The following is a 19,646-nucleotide window of genomic DNA, read 5'->3' as shown; positions in this document are numbered from 1 at the left end:
CATGTCAACATTCACCAATGGTGTTTTTTTTTTTAAACCAATTCTAATTTTAAAGCCAAAACCTGTTCACTATTTGTATTTATCGAATATTTGGCTGTAAAGAAAAAGTCTAATTAAGAATTCCTTTTTTATTTATCTAATGAGGGTTCTATCACTAATAAACAGCAATAACTCCTTTATAATTAAGTGAAATAAATCATTCAACAAAATAATAAATGGTGATTTAATATTTTATAGGAATTTTTGACTTTCTTAGAAGAAGTACACTTCTACAGAACTAATTCACTGAATAATATTGCCAATCTTGTAATGGTGGGGACTGACCAGAGCCATTTCGTCTTAACGTAACACGTTACGATGCGAGCATTCGCGTGTAGTCAGTAAAGTGAGCCGAGCGCTCCAACCATAGTCGAAGCGCTCGCCACGAGCGACGCTCCGGTCAGTCCCTACCTTAATACGATAAATAACCAATATGGGAGTTTAAAAAAATGAATGCTTCATTGCTCGCTATAATAGCTGAGATCTCATAATTTATATATCACTCGTGGGTCATCCAGAAAGTAGTACCCATACACTGGTGGCGGAGGAATATGGACATTGGGATACAAAAACTTGTCACACGTCTTAATGTACAAATGCTTAAATTTGGACTATGGAGAGAACTAGTTTAAGGTATGTTCTTTACAACTTTTTTTTTATATTCCCAAACGGGTACATACTACTTTCCAGATGACCCTCGTATATTTAGGTAATGTATATATAATTACCAAACATGTCCATATTGATATGTGAAACTTATCCAGTTTTTTTAAAGGAGAAATATTTATTACAATCCGTGATCAATTTATTAGCGTTCATTTCATATGTTTAGGTTCATGTATTAGATATTCAATTTCAACTTATAATAAAAAAGATGAATTAATTTTAAAAATTCTAAAATAGAAAACGTAATGACATAAAAACACAATTTTAATAATTAAAAGACTTAGGACAGGATTGGTATTTCTACCTGTTCGGTCGATTGATGCTTAAAGACGGGAAGTGTATTTTTACCTTCTGCGCCGGCCTCATTTCAAAGTCAGAAAAGAAGGAATTATTTAATGTTTTTATACCAATTTCTTTTTAAAGGTCTAAACTTTATGTACACAATTATCAAATCTTGTCACCAGCGGTCCATAGGCAATAAGAAACACCCGTCCGAAATGTGTTAACATAAAAAAATAATAGTTTTCATTAACACAAGAAAAGGCGATTCAGCGATTCATGGCTTGGCCATGTACTCCGCATGCCTCCCGAGAGCCGCCATCAAGCTTGCCTCTTTTACAAGGCATCAGGTTTGCGCCGCCCAGGACGACCACTGCTGACAAATCGTCGGTAGTTCACGTCAGAACTTCGGGACGCGGATCTGACTTGGGAGGATGCAAGGGCAGCCGACAGAAAAGCCTGGAGACTCCATATGATCCGCCTAGGGAGCGGATATGGTTTAATATAATAGCATGAAAACGTATGTTACATTAACATGACATGGAAACGTAACATGTTTGGTAATTCCGTATCCGCATCAGGCAAGAGAAAGATATAACTGTCTTGTTTTTTTGGAGTTTCACACATTTGTTTATACAGGTACATATTTGTAATTATTTCCGAGTCGGAGACATATTGTAATCAACTCTGATTGAGGATTTGATTACAATTCATATTTCAAACGTCTACTTAGTAAATAAAAAAAATTATAAAGTGTATAATCATTTTACTATTATATACTATAACAAGCGACCAAATTAAATGGTTCAGTTTTTGAACAAACAATAAGTATAATTAATATGCATACAAAAATGTTATAATTGCACGATATAACTTTCACATATAAATTTTCTGTCCTAAAAAATGTTTAATATAATACAATTAATAGGTTCGGCAGAGATTTATATTTCTGCTACAATTTTTCCTAGTAACAAAAAAAAGTTATCACAAGTCAAATAATGTTTAAGTCACAAAGCAAAACCGTTTCTTCTACATTCTAAAGCTTAAAATCTCGTTTACACAAAGACATTAGACAAGACATTCCAATAAGGCAGGCCATATAGACATTCTGAGACAGCGAAACGGGATAATTTATATTATTTTTCGACATCTCATCAAAGATGAAGAAGAATATGGAAGTCGGGGCTGACGACCGTCATAGGCTTTACACATGTGTAACATTCACCAATTCTAGCCATAATTGACAACCACACTACTGAAATTCTATATATATGAACCAATTTAGAAACATTGTTATTGAATCACTAGAACTTCACTAGAGACATTTATTGGAGAGATGAAAAGAAACTTTTTACTGAGCAGAAACTCTTATATTAGTATGTGAGGTCCGAATCCTGGATTATAATCACATACATGAGAAACGCCAGAAAACATCATTTTCATTTTTATCATTTAAGCTTATAATTTGAACAGATAATTTTTTTACAACATTTTGAGTGTGTCCAAATACTTGTACCAAAAATCCGGATTTTCTCCAATTACATCTCATCAAAGATGAAGATTCATCTTTGATGAGATGTCAAAAAATAATATGAAAAATACTCCTATAAGTGGAGAAAATCCAGATTTGTGAAAAAGTATTTAGGACACTTTCAAAATGTTGTGGATAATTTATAGTTTTGGGGCTTGTCATTTGTAAACATTAGTGGCCAGTAAGCGAGACAGTCCAATGCTGGTGTATGACACTCTCACCATAGATAATATGCTACATAAATAAGATACACAAGCACCCACTTAACTAGTGCAGTGATACCAACATACCGGTAAATTTAAATAAAAAAAATATATTTGTCAATTCCAGGCGAAATCAATATGTTTTCACATATAAATAATATTTTTAAAGCTTTTAATATGATTTTAAAACATAATATAAATGGACAAAATAATATTGCATATTTCTTTTAATTAACAATTGTTTATTTTTATGTTCAAATCACTGGTTAGTTACATTTTTTATTATTAAAAAACTTAACAGCCATAAATACAATATTTTACACTGGCAACATTAAAAATTACTGCCAAAATCAAACTGTTTACTATTGGTTATAAAGTGATTATGTTGGTGGCCTGTTTTCTTATAAAGCCCTATGGAATGTCTTGTACAATGACATCATTTTCACTAATATTACTTTACACTTACTTTTGGTACTACACATGTATCTGTATACATTGTTCATTAACCCTAGATCTTTATAGTCAACACTTAACCGGATCCACGCGGCTCGCATAACCGTATGTGTTTTCACAAAACATTCCCTGTACGCGGCTGACGTAACCGTTTGTGTTTTTACTTTGCTCCAAGTTTCGAACCTCAGTTCAACTTGGAGGGATTTTTTCATGGTGTGGAACTTTGGATAAAATAATACGTCAATCCTTGGCCTTATGACATCTGTTGAAATATCTGACTAATAATTTGTAACATCACAAGGATAAATAAAAGAACAGATCCCTGATTTTTCTTGCGGTCGGTAATTAGTTCGCGCCATAATCATACCCTATATCTGTCTCACTCTCGACGCTACGCATCGCCAGTGGGTAAGAGTGACACACGATGCGTGCTTTGATTTATTTATGTTACGATCTTATTTGTTTATATTACGATATATTTCAAGAATAATGTGACACGAGTGTATTATAGAGTACCAAAAAGGCACAATGAATCCCATTGAACGTTTTTGATTAAGAGAATAAATCGTTTCTTAACTAAATACATGATAAAAGTAATCATTTAAAAAACGGCGAAATACCGCCGCGCACGGGCGTCTCTCAGGAACAAAGTGAACGCGGTTAAAAGGTTAAGTATGGCATATTGAAATTGTGTGAGAACTAACACACAAAGATTATTATATCGTAATGTATTACATCACTGTTTAAATTATCTATAGGGGCTGTTCACGGTCAATAAAAGATCATCAATGTCTTAAATGATTGAAGGTCAATAGTAGAATGTCAATTGCATTTACTTTGCGGATTCCACGAAGCAAAATCTGCTAAGATTCTGCAGAAACAAATACAAATTAACTATTTTTTCACTAAGCTATATAAAAAAACTCACGATTATAATAAAATCACATCCCACAAACGACTCATCCTACACAAGGCACCAGATATTATTTTAGATAAATATATCTTGACTGGAGTTGTTTATTTTGTGTTTTAAAATCGAAATTTTATTTAATGTGCAGAAATGCTTTGTATTTTACCAGTATTTTACCGCCATAGAAAAAAAAATACCAGAGATAAATATTGCCCTTCAGTCAAAATTAATGATGACAAATCGCTCACTCCTTTCAAGAACGTCATAAATAAAAAATCGTCAATTTTTAGTTGTGCATGTTTTCGGAATGCCCAGAAAATGTACTATATCCCAGCAAAAGAGGCATATTTTATCTTAATGTTTACCCGCTACAGGGCAGAAAATGTTGTTTTTGCATTTGGAAGAAAAGGTATTGTTTAATTATTTTTTTTAAATAAACTTAATATTTTTCAAATGGAGAAAAAACCTTCAGGTTTTACCTGAAAATATCTGTTGCACAATGAAAAGTTCAATAGTGGCATGATATTTATTTTTAATATATTGTGTTATATTTTTAAACTTTAAAAACGTTCTCCTGAAAAATCAAGTTTTTTTATTTATGACGTTCTTGAAAGGTGTGAGCGAAATCACTAAGTCAGTCACTTCAATTAACTCCCCAACAATCCATTTCTTCATCTGAATGCCGAACAACTCTACCCTAAGTGGAAAACTTGGCATTTATTAAATTATTGCGGTCTTTACGCTACTGATTTTGAGCATAATTTAACACGTTGAGTGCCACGGCTTTTTTCAGAATTCCGATCGAAAAAGCCAATTCTTTAAAAATATTCTTTTACTTTTTGACTTGATTTTAAAGAATTTTTTTAAAATTATATTTCCTGTTCATTTATTAACAAATTTTCTGTTCATATAAGCCAGCATTGAATTTTTGTTCTCTTCCAGCGAGTGTTTTTGCCTAGAATTTTCACTCATGAATTACATGAAATTATAGTAACTTTAAACATAAAGAGTAAATCCACTCACAAGTAGGCATAGGCTATGAAACTTTTAAAGTTGAAGCCTGAGTAGGGACATGATAAACGGTGTTGCATAAGCCGTAGCTAGATTTCAGAGTCACTTGGACGTTAGGTAATTCAAAAAAAATTGTTCTCTTCCTAAATATCATCTATCCATATTAGCACTGATTTACTAGGAATTTTATTGTAGCAGCACAAATATGGCAAGTAACCATAATAAAAATATAATGAAACCCTTATCCGCACCCGAATGGTGCATAGGGCACTGTGTCATATTAACGCAGTGTTATCTTGATCGTTTACACATGAAGGAAAGGTGATCAGCCCTCCGCTTCAGGTACAAGTCCATGGTAATATTGAATAAATATTACAGTGAAAAAATCACTTATATTTATTTTACACCCCTTGGGAATCGAACCCGGGACCTCCAGAACGGTAGCCGAGCGTGCTGACCATTACACTACGGAGGCGGACCGAACCATAGGAGATAACTCGTAGTCGGTGTCCTAGCAAAGAACGCAATCTACGAATTATATCATAGTTGGCAGTCAACGTGTTAATGTATTGCGGTCTTTATACTACTGATTTTGTTGAAGCGAGCATTATTTAAGGAAACATTGACAATTTTAGTGACCGTTTTGTCCCATTCTCTCCAATGCACATTTGGAGAAACTAACTTTCTATCAGCAGAAATGCATGTAAATGTAAGAGTCTAACATAAATAAAATGCAAAATGTATTGAAAGAAAGAATTAAGTACATTAATTTCTGTTAATTAATATTCGAGCTAAGCATTGTTGGCCGCACAGCCTACTCATACAACCGCATATCGGCATTCTCACAATTTTTTATTACTATATTTGATATTATTTATAATATTATAGTATAATGAGATACTATTTGTAGTATAATAAACCAAGCTTCAGATGAGAAAGATATTTCTACCCGTTTGGTCGATTGATGCTTATGGACGGGATGGTCATTTTTACCTTCTGCGCCAGCCTATTTTAAAGTCACAAAAGAAGGAATTACATATTTAATGTTTTTATATGAATACTATGTACTAATCTCTTTGTTAAAGTCTTAAGACCTTAACAAAGAGATGTGCATAATTATCAAATCCCGTCGCCAGCAGTCTGCACGCGTAAAAAACACCCGTCCAAAATGTGTTAATAGAAAGATGGTTTGATTGAATTTTAGTATTTAAGCGTCACGTGGCCCAGATTGAAGACCCTAACTTATTTTGATATAATTTGAGATAATTACAAAGTAAGGATTGCTTTCTATGGTTTTACATTGTTTTCTGTGGCTAAGATATAAAGTAAAAAGATAGAAAATTGTGTGTTGATATGCTTCTCACTTGATCCAGACTGTAGGGAGGAGGTAAAGTATAGTTGTAAAAGGGAAAAATTACATTTTGTTGGACCCTTATTAAATATATTAGCAATCTAAACATATTTCATACAAATTATTAGTAAAAAGCAAGAGCCGACAAAACTCGGTTTATGTAAATTAGCAGTGGAGTGTGGAAAACTTGTAAACATTGGCCGTATAGTAACCTGTTAAGTATAACGTCCAAGAATTTACCTACCTGCCGATTTTTAATATTAAAAACATTCACGGCGCAAATAAAGTATGTCTGCCATTAGGAAAAATGTATTTCTGATAAATATTATTTATAATAATGTCCTAAATAATGAAAACCTGAGTTTTTTCATAATTTTTTTGTAATGTTATAAAATATAACTTGCATATTTTGTAAGCTAAAAAAACAGCAAAATGTTTATTACAGATAAATTAATAATTTTTACTATTTTTTTTTTAAATATAGCTATTTTATACCTTTAGTTCAAAAGATACAGCTATTTTACACGCAGAATCTGATTTAATGCGCTAAAATCAAACAATTGCTCGCATTCTTGCCAAATTTGGCTGGAAAATACCCCGACACAGACGTATTAAAAAGACCTTGAAAGAAACAAAACTCTATAACAAGTTTGTATTCATCATCCTATAACCTTACCTAAGTGTGGTATAATTTCTGTTTTTATTTCAATTTAATCGGGACTTTTGATTACTATACCTTTATAAATTTGAACTGAAAATCAGCAGTTCTGCGTAGATTACTGGAATTGAGAATTCAAATGTGATATTTAACCTTTCCCTTAGGGTGTTAAAAACTACCACATGCATCGGCGATATGTATTCTGTATACTACTACTACTACTACCATCACGCCGTTTCCCCGCAGGGGTAGGCAGAGAGGCCTATACACTCCTCGCCTCCTTCACATCCTTACATCTAGTCATACATACCCTCCGATTACGCAGACTTTTGACACCGCCAGATTTTAGGTTCTGATTGATCTGATCGTGCCAAGTCTTTTTCGGTCGTCCACGTTCTGTTTTCCCTCTCACATTTGCCACATATATTTTCTTACTCATTCTCTCGTTATCCATTCGCTCCACATGTCCATACCACCGTACACTATGGTGTGAAAATGTGATTAAAAAAATGTAAAAAATGTGAATATTCCTAAATTGCTTTTACTGACCATAGTTGAATTTGAAATGTAACAATTATGTAATGTTAGCTCTGGTAAGTATCTGAAAACGAGAAAAAAATTCATTGCAAGTAGCCGCAACAGCTGGCGTAGTGACACAACCGCCGCGGAGAACGACCTACGCGCTACCAAAAGGAGATTGGCGGAAACATTATCAAGCCGGGTGCACCCGCGCGTGTACGCAAACAACGTCACGCACGCACACATTAGGGATCGTTTGTGTATTGTATTGGTGATTTTATCCCCAGTTTATTCACAAATTATTTATTTCCGTAGCTGCAAATGAATAACTTTATATTATATAGTACTTTTATGTAATACATACGGACGAATATAAAAATTCTGAGACCGTACCTATTATATTTTCTACTGATTTTCTCATTTTTAAAGTCAAGTTGTAGTAAATACATATCACCGGGAGGGAAAGATTAACAAATCGGAGTATTCTATAATACCTAATGTAGAACTGTCCGTTTGAGGTATACGCTTTTCGAGAATCCTAGGAAACAGGGCGGGATTCCGGGTTAGCCCGTTCCCATTCATCTTACGATGTTGGACATGCTCAGACATCATAAGACGACTAAGCAATGGCGCTTGGAATAGAACAACATGCTTCTTCATAACGAGAAGACCTTTACGTGTCAGCAACAAGACAGTTGTCGGATGAGGAGGTGTAGTAATCTGCGGGCGAGGTGTAGGGTAGGCACTATATGTCAGCAGACAATGGACTCTCCCTTGAGGGACTCCATCCACTGACTGCCTTCCATCTGCTTCATCACGCTCTTGTAGGAGTCCTTGTTCCTGATGCTGCGCGGAGTGAGATTGCTTATGAGAGATTTGAACCAAGCCGTATCCGCGAGACACCCCTGAAAATAAAACAAATACCAATTACAAAGTTTACCAGCACGTTATGCGTGTATATCGCTCACTCCTTTCAACAACGTCATAAATCAAAAAACGTGATTTTTCGGGAGATCGTTTTTAAAGTTTAAGAATATGATGAAATGTATTTAAAAAAATATCAAGCCACTAATTGAACTTTTTAGTGTGCGACAGATCTTCTTAGGTAAAACCTGAAGGTTTTTTTCTCCATTTGAAAAATATTTAGTGTATTTGAAAAAAATAATTAAAAACAATACCTTTTCTTCAAAATGCAAAAACAACACTTTCTGCCCTGTAGCGGGTAAATATTTAGTTAAAAATAGGCCGCTTTTGCTGCTATTTAGTACATTTTCTGGGCATTCCGAAAACATGCACAACTGTGAATTGACAATTTTTTATTTATGACGTTCTTGAAAGGAGTGAGCGATATGTTATGTTCTTATTGTCATTTTTACAAAAAATTAAAATGTATAAAAAAAGAACTCCACTGACAAGGTAGCTTGGTGGGTCTCCGCAAAACAAATAAATTACATTTTAATACCTCAACATCTATGTTGAGGTGTTAAAAGTAATTTAGACCGAATTTACCCAGACTTCCATATCTTCATCTATGTAAAGAAGAATATGGAAGTCTGGGTATTTACAGGGCTTACGACCGTCATAGGCTTGGTTAAGTGATCACTCTACACCATTGTTCCGCCGTGTGTGTGCCGCGCGGCACTATGGTGTACCGTGGCGATTAGTTGGTGTGCCGCGGAAAAAAGTCTAGTTTTGTGAAGATATTAAATAAACTATGAAATAATATGTTTTCGCATTATATTTTGATAATAAATTGATACCTCTGATATTTCTTAATTTGGCAGGTGTACCTTGAATGCAAAAAGTTTGCGGAACACTGCTCTACACTACAGTAAATTCTACCCATGATTGTCAACCAGATTTGTGAACAAGTATTTGAACACACTCAAATTGTTGTAAATAAAATAACTGGTCAAATATTAAACTCCATAAAAAAATACTTTCAGCAGTGAAACAGAAACACTCAACAGTGTCAAAAAAATGTATAAAATAGCTCCTAGTTGGAGATAATTCCGATTTGTAAAGTATTTGGACACACTCAAAATGTTAAGTGAGTAATTGGCTTTACTCACTTCAATGGCGATAGCAACCACAATGTGAAGGGCGGGTATGGCCAGCAGGTATATCCTGAAGTAATTGGTCTCCATGTTCCCAAACACCCATTCTTTGACTTCGAAAAATTCGGCTAGTTCCATCCACGGACACATTAGCAGTAGAGTTGTGACCACGGTCAGCACTATCAGGGTCCCCACCAGTTGAACTGGAAAATAAATTTAACACTTTAAGTTAAATACAAACATTTTAAGTCACTTTTAGAACTGCACTATTCTATAAATATACACATGCAGTTAACACTATTATCGCGGCTATTATCCTTGGCTCTACTCGACCGAGTTTCTCCAGGGTATGCTTGGCTACAATAGTTTAGAGACTAGAAGGAATGTGTATTTGATTACGCATTTTTATTGATTGTTGCGCGGTATGATTGATAATCCTGATATTATCCGGAACCTTGGTCTGTATGCTCCCGATAGTTACCTAAGACAGCGTCGGCATAGATTGTTTCACATTCCTATACACAGGACCAACCTGCCGATGGTTATGCCTGTAGGAAGAGCTACCGCTATGTTGAACAATATCTCATTGGATATTGATCTGTTCCATGTGTCTGAAGGAGTTTTCCGAAGCGGGATGCTTCTACTACTTTAGCAATAGTTCTTTGCATATTTTCGATTTTTGTATGTATTTAATGTATACGGTTTAAATTTTTTAGTTTGTAATGTATATGTTAATTGAAAATAAATAAATTGAATTGAACACATTGTTGTCGGGCGGTTTTTTCACCAACCACGACCCTAATTATACTCGGACAGTCTACCGCCCGACCCTCAGTATACTAATCACAAGTAACCGCAACACCCAATTCCCATCTGTATAATGTTTTTTTGATGTCTCTTGCGCTCTACCAAAAGTAAATAAATAGAACACTTAAAAGCGTCATAGCGATCACTCCGGCAAAGGCTTTGCGGTCCTGCGGTTGGTATCATACATGATAAAAATAGTGAAGGACATTGGTACTATAAAAACCATGTTAGGGTACAAAATGCCGAGCCCTCTTCTAGTGGAATGGAAGGTCTGTTGACGACAGTGAACTCCTGATGAATTTTACGTGGTTTACTTCCAGAAATGAGCAAATGGAGATAATTTCCTGGCTGGCCCACACTAGATTATCCCCCTTTGTTCCCAACACAGATTAAAATAAAACATCTCTTTTTAATTCAAAGAAACCAAAATCCACTTAATGATCTATAAACCTTGTACATAATAAGCAAGGTAAATTGTGGAGGTCCTCACCAAGAAATTACATTTCTAATATTGCGCAAAAATCCTTTGAATGCAAATCTGTTCCGACTGTATTCTATTAAAATCTTAATTAAAGTTGCGACAAAACATAACCAATCCTGTGTTAAACCAATATGAAATCATTAAATCGCACCAAAACGTAACAAAATTTTTTTACAAGCTGAATTCCTGATTACTTAAAAACATTTATAATGGAAATGTAACATTTTGGTGAGGACCTCCACAATTATAAATGCAACTCCTGTCTAAAAAAAAAGCCCCGAATGTTGCGTAGCCATGATGTTTGCTTCCTGCCAGCTTCCCAAATTTCCCATTACAATGTTCATAGGATACAAGTGGAAAGGCATGAATATCACTTACAGTTTGTACAAAACGCTTCACGGAATGGCTGCCCCTTGGAGTAGACGGCGGCTAGGATCAGGTACTGGTAGCTGCTGACCACAAACACCACGGTGTTCTCCCAGCACACCACCTCCTCCACATCCGGACCCCCCTCCAGCGGCACGAACCTGCCATCAGTCATCAATCAACTTGACCAGTTCAAAAAGTGAAGTTAATAATAATAATAAATCCCTTGCCGCACCCCAATGGTGCATAGGGCACTGCTTATATAAACGCAGTGTTTTCTCGATCGATTACACATGAAGGAAAGGTGATCAGCCCTCCACTTCAGGTACCAGTCCAGTGTAATATTGAATAAATATTAGAGTGAAAAAATCACTAATATTTATTAAACCCCCCTGGGAATCGAACCCGGGACCTCCAGAACGGTAGGCGAGCATGCTGACCATTACACTACGGAGGCGGACAAAGATTTGCATAAATCATCAAATTACACACGTAACTTAGTAAATTATATAAAATTATAATGCCGACCAGTTTCGAAGGACACAGCTTCTTCTTCGAGACTTTAATATTATTATTACGTTACAATGACTAATAATGAACCCTAATGTATGAAAGTGAATGGAGTTGGAATAAAGATGGGGACTAACCGGATCATGTCGCTCGCGGCAAGCGCTCTGACTGAATGGAGCACTCGGAACTCTGTACTGACTATGCTAAAATTTCTGATGATTTTTCAAAATTATCCTGAAATGTGAGCTTGTTTTCGCATATTTAGCTAACAATCAACTTAACATTTAACATTGCATGAATTTGATGCAGTGCCTTGTGCATCATTGGGTGTGGATGAGGGTAAGAAGTCAACAAAGGAAAATAAATTGTTAATCGTGATGAGAGACAAGGTGCAGGTACTCACCAGGGCTGGAAGTAGAGCAGACGCAGCGCGGCCAGCTGCGCCAGCAGGCAGGCCAGCACCTGCAGCAGCAGCGGCACGGTGTTGGAGGGGCCCACGAGGGACACGGGCGGGCTGCGCGGGCACAGCGCGGGCGGGGGCCCCGCGCGCCCCATGGACAGCGCCAGCGACGTCGTCACCACCAGGTCTATGTACAGGAACTGCATGTTGCCCAGGGTCGAGTACGCCTGCAAATCATTTCTCAACTCTTAACCCTTTCGGGACAACTGGTTACTGCTGCTAACCACAAATTTAAAATAAATTGTCTAAGTGCCTACAGGTTTCTAGTTAAAACCATGTGTTGCCTATGTAACAGAAATAGTGCTTGTATAGATTTCATGTTGGTATCATTGTCTCGGAGCTTATTTCAGACTATTTACTGTGGCGTTGTGCACATATCGGGATATTTATAGGTTAACTGTATCTTAATTTATCAATTTTGTAAGGTTATTAAACGAAATAAACAAAATGACAAGTGAGTTATAGTCATAATAATTTTAATTTTATAGTGTGGTAATATTAAAATAATAATATAATTGGCGGGCTTATTGCTTAAAAGCAATATCATCCGACCAACCAAAAACAGACTAATGATATTGATCAAAACGCTTGATACCATATATAGCTGTTTGCAATCAGAGGGTAGATAGTACTTGAACATAAAAAAAAAAACATAAATAACAAATTGATGATAATAAGGAAGACAAAGGGAGTTTAGGGAAGGACCCCCTTCCTCTACCTAGAGGGAAAAACTAAGGGATAAGTTTTGATGGACAGTTAGGATACTAATGATAGATAGTACTGTCTCAGACGTTTTTTAAAAGTTATTAGAGAGGGTGCATTTTTACAAGGAGAGGTAATCCATTCCATAGTCTGGCCGATTGGGCAGAGAAGGAATTACTCAATAGTATTACCGAATAATACTTGAAATTGTATTTGCACACCATACCTGTTCTACACTTTGATGTCCACATGCCGAATCAAGCGGTTTTTACAATACAGCTACTAACTGACCCTTTCTTAACCTTTTAACCGCGTTAACTTTGTTCCTGAGAGACGCCTGTACGCGGCAGTATTTTGCCGTTTTTTAAATGATTACTTTTATCATGTATTTAGTTAAGAAACGATTTATTTTCCTAAACAAAAACTTTCAATGGAATTCATTGCGCCTTTTTGGTACTTTATAATACACTTGTGTCACATTATTCTTGAAATATATCGTAATATTAACAAATAAGATCGAAACATAAATAAATCAAAGCACGCATCGTGCGTCACTCTTACCCACTGGCGATGCGTAGCATCGAGAGTGAGACAGATATAGGGCATGATTATGGTGCGGACCGGATCCGGTTAATTTTCTACAGTATTGTGTGGACAAAGACGTCTCACGCAGCATTCTTTCTTTATATCACCCTTCGCACATCTATCATACATCGTTTTGCCGCACATTTGTTTGGAATAAAAGTTTTGGTTACAAATTATTACTTACATTGTAGAGAATGAGCACGGAGAAAAATTGAATGAGGGAGTACAGGGCCATGTATTTGAATATGGCGAAGGAGGTGCTCAGGGCGCATCTCCCTTCCAGGGCCAGGTACTTGACGCAGGTTATGTCTTGCACGCGGGACGTGAAGGGGGCCGCCACTGCAACAGTCAATGCGAGGGAACGTTCATACTCACATCTCAACACAGACAACAAAGAATATGGAATATTCTCAATTTACTTTTTGCACAATATACTTGTCAATATACTTCCGGATGGTGCAGGACCGCAAAGTCTTTGCCGGAATAATCACTGTGACGCTTATAAGTGTTATTATTTGCTTACTTTTGGTAGAGCGCAAGAGACGTCAAAAAAACGTTATACAGATGGGAATTGGGTGTTGCGGTTACTTGTGATTAGTATACTGAGTTTGTTCGCCTCTGTAGGTCAGCACACTCGGCTACCGTTCTGGAGGTCCCGGGTTCGATTCCCAGGGGGGTCAAATAAATATAAGTGATTTTTTCACTCTAATATTTGTTCCATATTACCCTGGACTGGTACCTGAAGCGGAGAGTTGATCACCTTTCCTTCATGTGTTAAAACGATCAAGATAAAACTGCATTTATATGATGCAGCACCCTATGCACCATTGGGGTGCGTGTAAGGGTTTGAAATGAAAAATTAATGAAATACTTTTTGCAATGGTGCCATAGTGCCTGCCCACCAAACTTCTGGCCAACTTCTGTGTCAAATACTTTTTTGACAAACTCAAAAGATTGCTGACAATTTTTTTTTAATCCATTGTAAATCTAGCCCAAAATCCGGACCATCAGTATCCACATTGATAGTAAATAGTGTTATGATAGTGACAGGTAGTATTGTTTGCATGCTGTGGTAGTGATTGTCCCGACGAAGAGACGGGTACGTCTTGAAACCGGTGGACTTAAAAATCTCGGTGAATGGTTTATACAATATAACTAACAATTTTGTAAAAAAAATATAAAAGTATAGAGGTTCTGCTGTAACTCCTGTGGACGAACCCACTGGAAATGTTGCGAGAGAGTGGTCACACAATACCTGAGGCCTCGGCTTGGGAGAGGGATATGCCAATGTGAGCCGCCTTGAGCGCGCCGCAGTCGTTGGCGCCGTCGCCACACATCCCCGCCACGTACCCCATCTGCTGCAAGGCTACCACCAGCTGCGTCTTCTGATCTGGGCCGAATCTTCCGAAAACGGTTCCTGTAGCCAAAGGAAGAGCTCTTCAAATACACCTTAACGTGTTAACCGGGCGGGATAAATACGTCAAACGTAAACAATATCGGGTACGGGTAGGACATATGAATACGTCCTTGAAATATATGTTTATTATATTATGTATATGGACGTATATTTTTCGAACAACAAAGGTATTAGTCATCCATACATGTCTCGACATGAATTTAAGACACGGAGTGAATCAGTATTCGCACCCGTTACAAGTTGCGTAGTTGGACAGTGGACCGCCCGGTTAACAGGTTAATCAATTCATTAGTCAATAAACCAATAACAAATGTACCAAGTGAGTAAAAAGATAATAAAAATATAGATAGCTATATTTTCTGGTACAGACCAGAACATACTTTATATTGGTCCACGACAGGATGCACTATGGTATCAAGCACAGAACGCTGAGGACCTTTGTCAGGAATGAAGGCAGAATAGTATATAAACCTAGCCGGCTCGAACAGGATTGAAATCCCCATACATGAATTTCAACTCGATAACACAGCGCTCGGCTGTGTGCTGGAAAGGGCATGGAATCTGTGACATTTTGGCTGGTCATACATACCCGCTGATTATTCCTGATCACGCACAAGTACTTGATCATGCCAAGTGATTGATTGAATAACATATTAATTCTAAATATTTTAATACTGGATTGGAATCACTATGAAGCGAATGGCAACTTGCAGCTGCAGAAAAACGGGTCCCTTGTTTCCTGGCTACTTATAGGATCCGCTCGGTGATGTCACGCTCGTCCGCAGTTCTTGTCTATGCTCTATCGTTATCTGGTCGCTGTCTGTGTTGTGCTAGTCTATGGTGCTTGTTTAACCGGTCGGGCACGGCAGGTTTACCATTTGCCTGTATGACATATGGGCTAGAAATACTTAATGGAAAACCCTTCTGTATCTAAGATCAGTGAAAATTTCGCTTGCTTAAACGTTTAATAAAAGCAAAAAATCTGTAAAACATTGTTATGGCAAAAATGCAGTATTTTATTATCAGAAATAAAATGAAAAAAACCCGCCCGTTTTACAAATAAAATCTTCATTAAAACTCATCAGTCAAACCAAAGTGGGTGACCTATGGCTAAGAGTGGCTGACCTATGGTCGAGGGTAGCTGACCTATGGGTAAGGAGTGGCTGACATATGGTCGAGGGTAGCTGACCTATGGCTAAGAGTGGCCGACCTAAAGTCGAGGGTAGCTGACCTGTGGCTAAGAGTGGCTGCCCTATGGTCGAAGATAGCTGACCTATGGCTAAGAGTGGCTGCCCTATGGTCGAGGGTAGCTGACCTATGGCTAAGAGTGGCTGCCCTATGGTCGAAGATAGCTGACCTATGGCTAAGAGTGGCTGCCCTATGGTCGAGGGTAGCTGACCTATGGCTAAGAGTGGCCGACCTAAAGTCGAGGGTAGCTGACCTTTGGTTAAGATCCTGGGCAGCAGGTCGGGGTAGTGCTGGCGGATGGCGTTCCAGGTCTTGCCGTCGAGCGCGAAGCAGTACTTGTCGCTGACGAGCGCAGTGGAGATGGAGGGGGAGAGGGAGGAGTCCCGGGGTTGCCCGACCACCTCGAAGCGCAGCTCCGCGCCCCCCGCGCCCCCCGCGCCGCCCCCCTGCGAGATCAGGATGATCTTCTCGTCGGCGGGGACCATGCCGCAGTCCCTGGACACGGATATGGCCGTCATTATGTTGTCCCCTGAAACCAACAACAATGAACACACACTTTAGTATTATTCACTGTATATATATACATTTCTACAAGGATCTATTTTAGAACCAGAACTATTTATAGTATATGCCTCATCAGTGAAAAATACAGATTCAAAAAAAAGAAAATAAAAGTTATTTTAACCTTCCCCTCCCGGTGATTATGTATTTACTACAACTTGACTTTAAAAATGAGAATATCAATATAAAATATAATAGATACGGGGGCTCAGAATTTTTGTATTCCTCCGTAATACTTTTACGTGATGCAGAAAAGTATTATAATATAAAATTATTTATTTGCAGCGACGGAAATAAATAAATTGTAAAAAATCGGGGATAGAATCACCAATACTCAAATGTTGGTCAGAGTATGTGTGCGTGCTGCACTTTACGTACACGCTCATTTTAGTTAGCGCACAAGTCATCGTTCAGGGTGGAACATCGTTAAAACTGACCATGGATAAGTTACCTGTTATCATGACCATCCGCATTTTGGCATTGTGAAGGTCGTTGATGATGGAGGCCGACTGCGGCTTGAGGCTGTTCTGCATGACCAGCAGCCCCAGGAAGGTCATGTCGCACTCCAGCTGCTCCCTCTTGACGCGCTGCGCCTCGATCCACTTCATCTTCCTCTCCAGCTTCTTGTAGGCCAGCCCGATGACCCGGAACCCGTTGGAAGCGTACTCGTTCAGGACCCGACTGAAGTTCTCCGGCAAGGATGAAGGGCTGCACATTCCCGAAATCTGAATAGCATGAACATCAATTGTTATTCAATTAAATCAAGAAGGGTGTTGAGATGGTTTGGGCATGTGAATCGAATGAGTGAGGAAATAACAGTTGTACAAATTTATGAGGCAAATGTAGTTTAAAATTAGAAACAGAGGAAAACTTGGCATGATCCAGTATTTCAAATACTACTTCTTCTTCTTCTTGGTGTAGGCCTTGTGGCCCGATTTTAAGAGGGATTAGCCTCCTGCGATGTCGATTCCTAGCTGTCGATCCATCTCTTTAATGGTCTACCCGGGAGTCGTCTACCCTGGGGTTAGCCGTGCAGTGCAATGTGGGGGAGTCTGTATAGTTTCATTTTTCATACTCTCCTTCGTTGCCTTCCCCCCCTAACGACATCTTCGATCTCGCATATTTCCCTTATCCTGGCGTTTCTTATTCTATCTCTACTCTTGCCTGATATGCTTCTTAGAGTCTTCATTTCTGACAATCTAAGCGCGTTTTTTGTGTCAACGGTGTCTATCGCTCTACTTTCGATCCCATACATCATGATGGGTCGCACACAAGTTTCAAATACTAAATTTATTCAAATAAATGAAGGGAAACGACAGATGTTAGATGTTTAAGTGGTGATATAAGAAAAAAATTAAGCGGATTTTTGTTTCTTTTAACTACAAAAAGATGTTTTATTGTAATCTGTGTTGGGAACAGGAGGGATAATCTAGTGTGGGCCAATCAGGAACTTCTCAGCATTTGCTCATTGCTGGGAGGAAACCACATAAAGCTCCTCAGGAGAAGGCGGACTGTTGAGTGTGGTCAGCAGTTCCACTAGAAGAGGATTGGGCGCATCTTGCGGGTTAGCTACCTTCTCGGGCGCCCCCTTGACGAAGTACAGCATCTGCGTCTGGCCGAGCACGCGCGCGATGACGCCCATGGCGCGCTGCGTGGAGGAGAAGTGAAAGCGGCGCAGCAGGCCCAACTCGTAGGGCACCTCCAGCGTGAGCGGGTCCAGGTCCTGCTGCAGCAGGCTGGCCTCGCTCACGCTGGCCGGCCGCACCACGGTGGGCGCCAGGCTGTCGTAGCGGGTGTTCTCCGGCCCCGGCTCCTCCAGCACCTGACGCGACATTTTATATTTTAAGAAAATTATTTTAATTTTTTTGAACAGTAATTAGGTTATTTTTTGATTATGTATTAGGTTTTTTTCTTTAACCTGTTGACCGGGCGGTCTGCTGTCCAATTTCGCAACTTGTAATGGACGCGAATACTGATTCACTCCGTGTCTTAAATTCATGTCGAGACATGTATGGATGACTAATACCTTTGTTGGAAAAATATACGTCCCACCCGTTCCAGGGCGCAACATATATTTCAAGGACGTATTCATATGTCCTACCCGTACCCGATATTGTTTACGTTTGACGTATTTATGCGTCCCACCCGGTTAACAGGTTGATTAAGTTTTACATACGTGTTTGAAAATGATACGGAATGCATCGAAACTCGTGTTACAATAGATTTTAAGAAATAGTGGTATTTACTTAGTGAAACTTAAATTAAAAATGGATAGATTTTACCACAAAGTTACTGCCGAATCAATTAATAAAAGTAATTAGGATAACAAATATTAGAAATTGGGATGAGATACAATTTAATTAATTAGATAGATATGTATTAGGAACGCAAGAAAACGGGATTTGAGAGAAACTGAGCGGTCTCAAATAATTTTATTTAATTCAGAAGGGGTAGCAGAAGGGGAAAATAGCTTCAAAAAATAAAATGGGCGGTTCAAACAATAGTTAATTTTTTTTAAATATGGTTCTTATAAAAATCACCGAAAAATATGAGAATAAATATGAGTCACATGTGAATGCTACACACAGAGAAAACAGTGTGTGCTAGTATCTAAAAAAAATCATGATTTAAATAGCTAGTCTGTCAACATCTCGCGATTGTTGGCGATATATATTGATTGTGTTAACATCTAAAGCATGGTTGGCCCAACCTTTTCAGCAGCAGGGCCAGATTTTAGAAATGAAATTACCTACCTGGCCGTAAAACAATTTCTTTTCATTATTCAAAGTAAACAGAAACTCATTGTTTTTTTTTTTATGAAGATATAATAAAAATGAGAATTTATTAGATAACAGGCATACAAGCAAGTGCATCAATGTTTTCCAAGCAGTT

The 19,646-nt window shown here is 37.9% G+C and overlaps 1 protein-coding gene across 1 annotated transcript in view; it reads right to left on the bottom strand.

The window, feature by feature from the left end:
- Positions 1-7,157: 7,157 nt before the first annotated feature.
- The window catches only part of LOC148308986 (polyamine-transporting ATPase 13A3-like), a 33,965-nt gene continuing 21,476 nt past the window's right edge, over positions 7,158-19,646 (bottom strand). Inside the window, exons 10-18 of the mRNA XM_088260765.1 lie at positions 18,328-18,576; positions 17,206-17,479; positions 16,447-16,722; positions 14,844-15,005; positions 13,773-13,927; positions 12,245-12,468; positions 11,344-11,492; positions 9,693-9,880; positions 7,158-8,525 (exon numbers count right to left, since the gene is read on the bottom strand). Of these exons, the coding sequence (XP_088116891.1) occupies positions 8,373-8,525; positions 9,693-9,880; positions 11,344-11,492; positions 12,245-12,468; positions 13,773-13,927; positions 14,844-15,005; positions 16,447-16,722; positions 17,206-17,479; positions 18,328-18,576 (1,830 nt within the window). The 3' untranslated portion in view covers positions 7,158-8,372. The remainder of the gene's footprint in view (positions 8,526-9,692; positions 9,881-11,343; positions 11,493-12,244; positions 12,469-13,772; positions 13,928-14,843; positions 15,006-16,446; positions 16,723-17,205; positions 17,480-18,327; positions 18,577-19,646) is intronic.

This window comes from Brachycentrus maculatus, unplaced genomic scaffold (assembly GCF_059751285.1).
Source record: "Brachycentrus maculatus isolate JH-2025_06_01 unplaced genomic scaffold, ASM5975128v1 h1tg000142l, whole genome shotgun sequence".
Lineage (NCBI taxonomy): Eukaryota > Metazoa > Arthropoda > Insecta > Trichoptera > Brachycentridae > Brachycentrus > Brachycentrus maculatus.
Note: the sequence above shows the minus strand (reverse complement) of the source record. Positions and strands in the feature narration are given on the sequence as shown.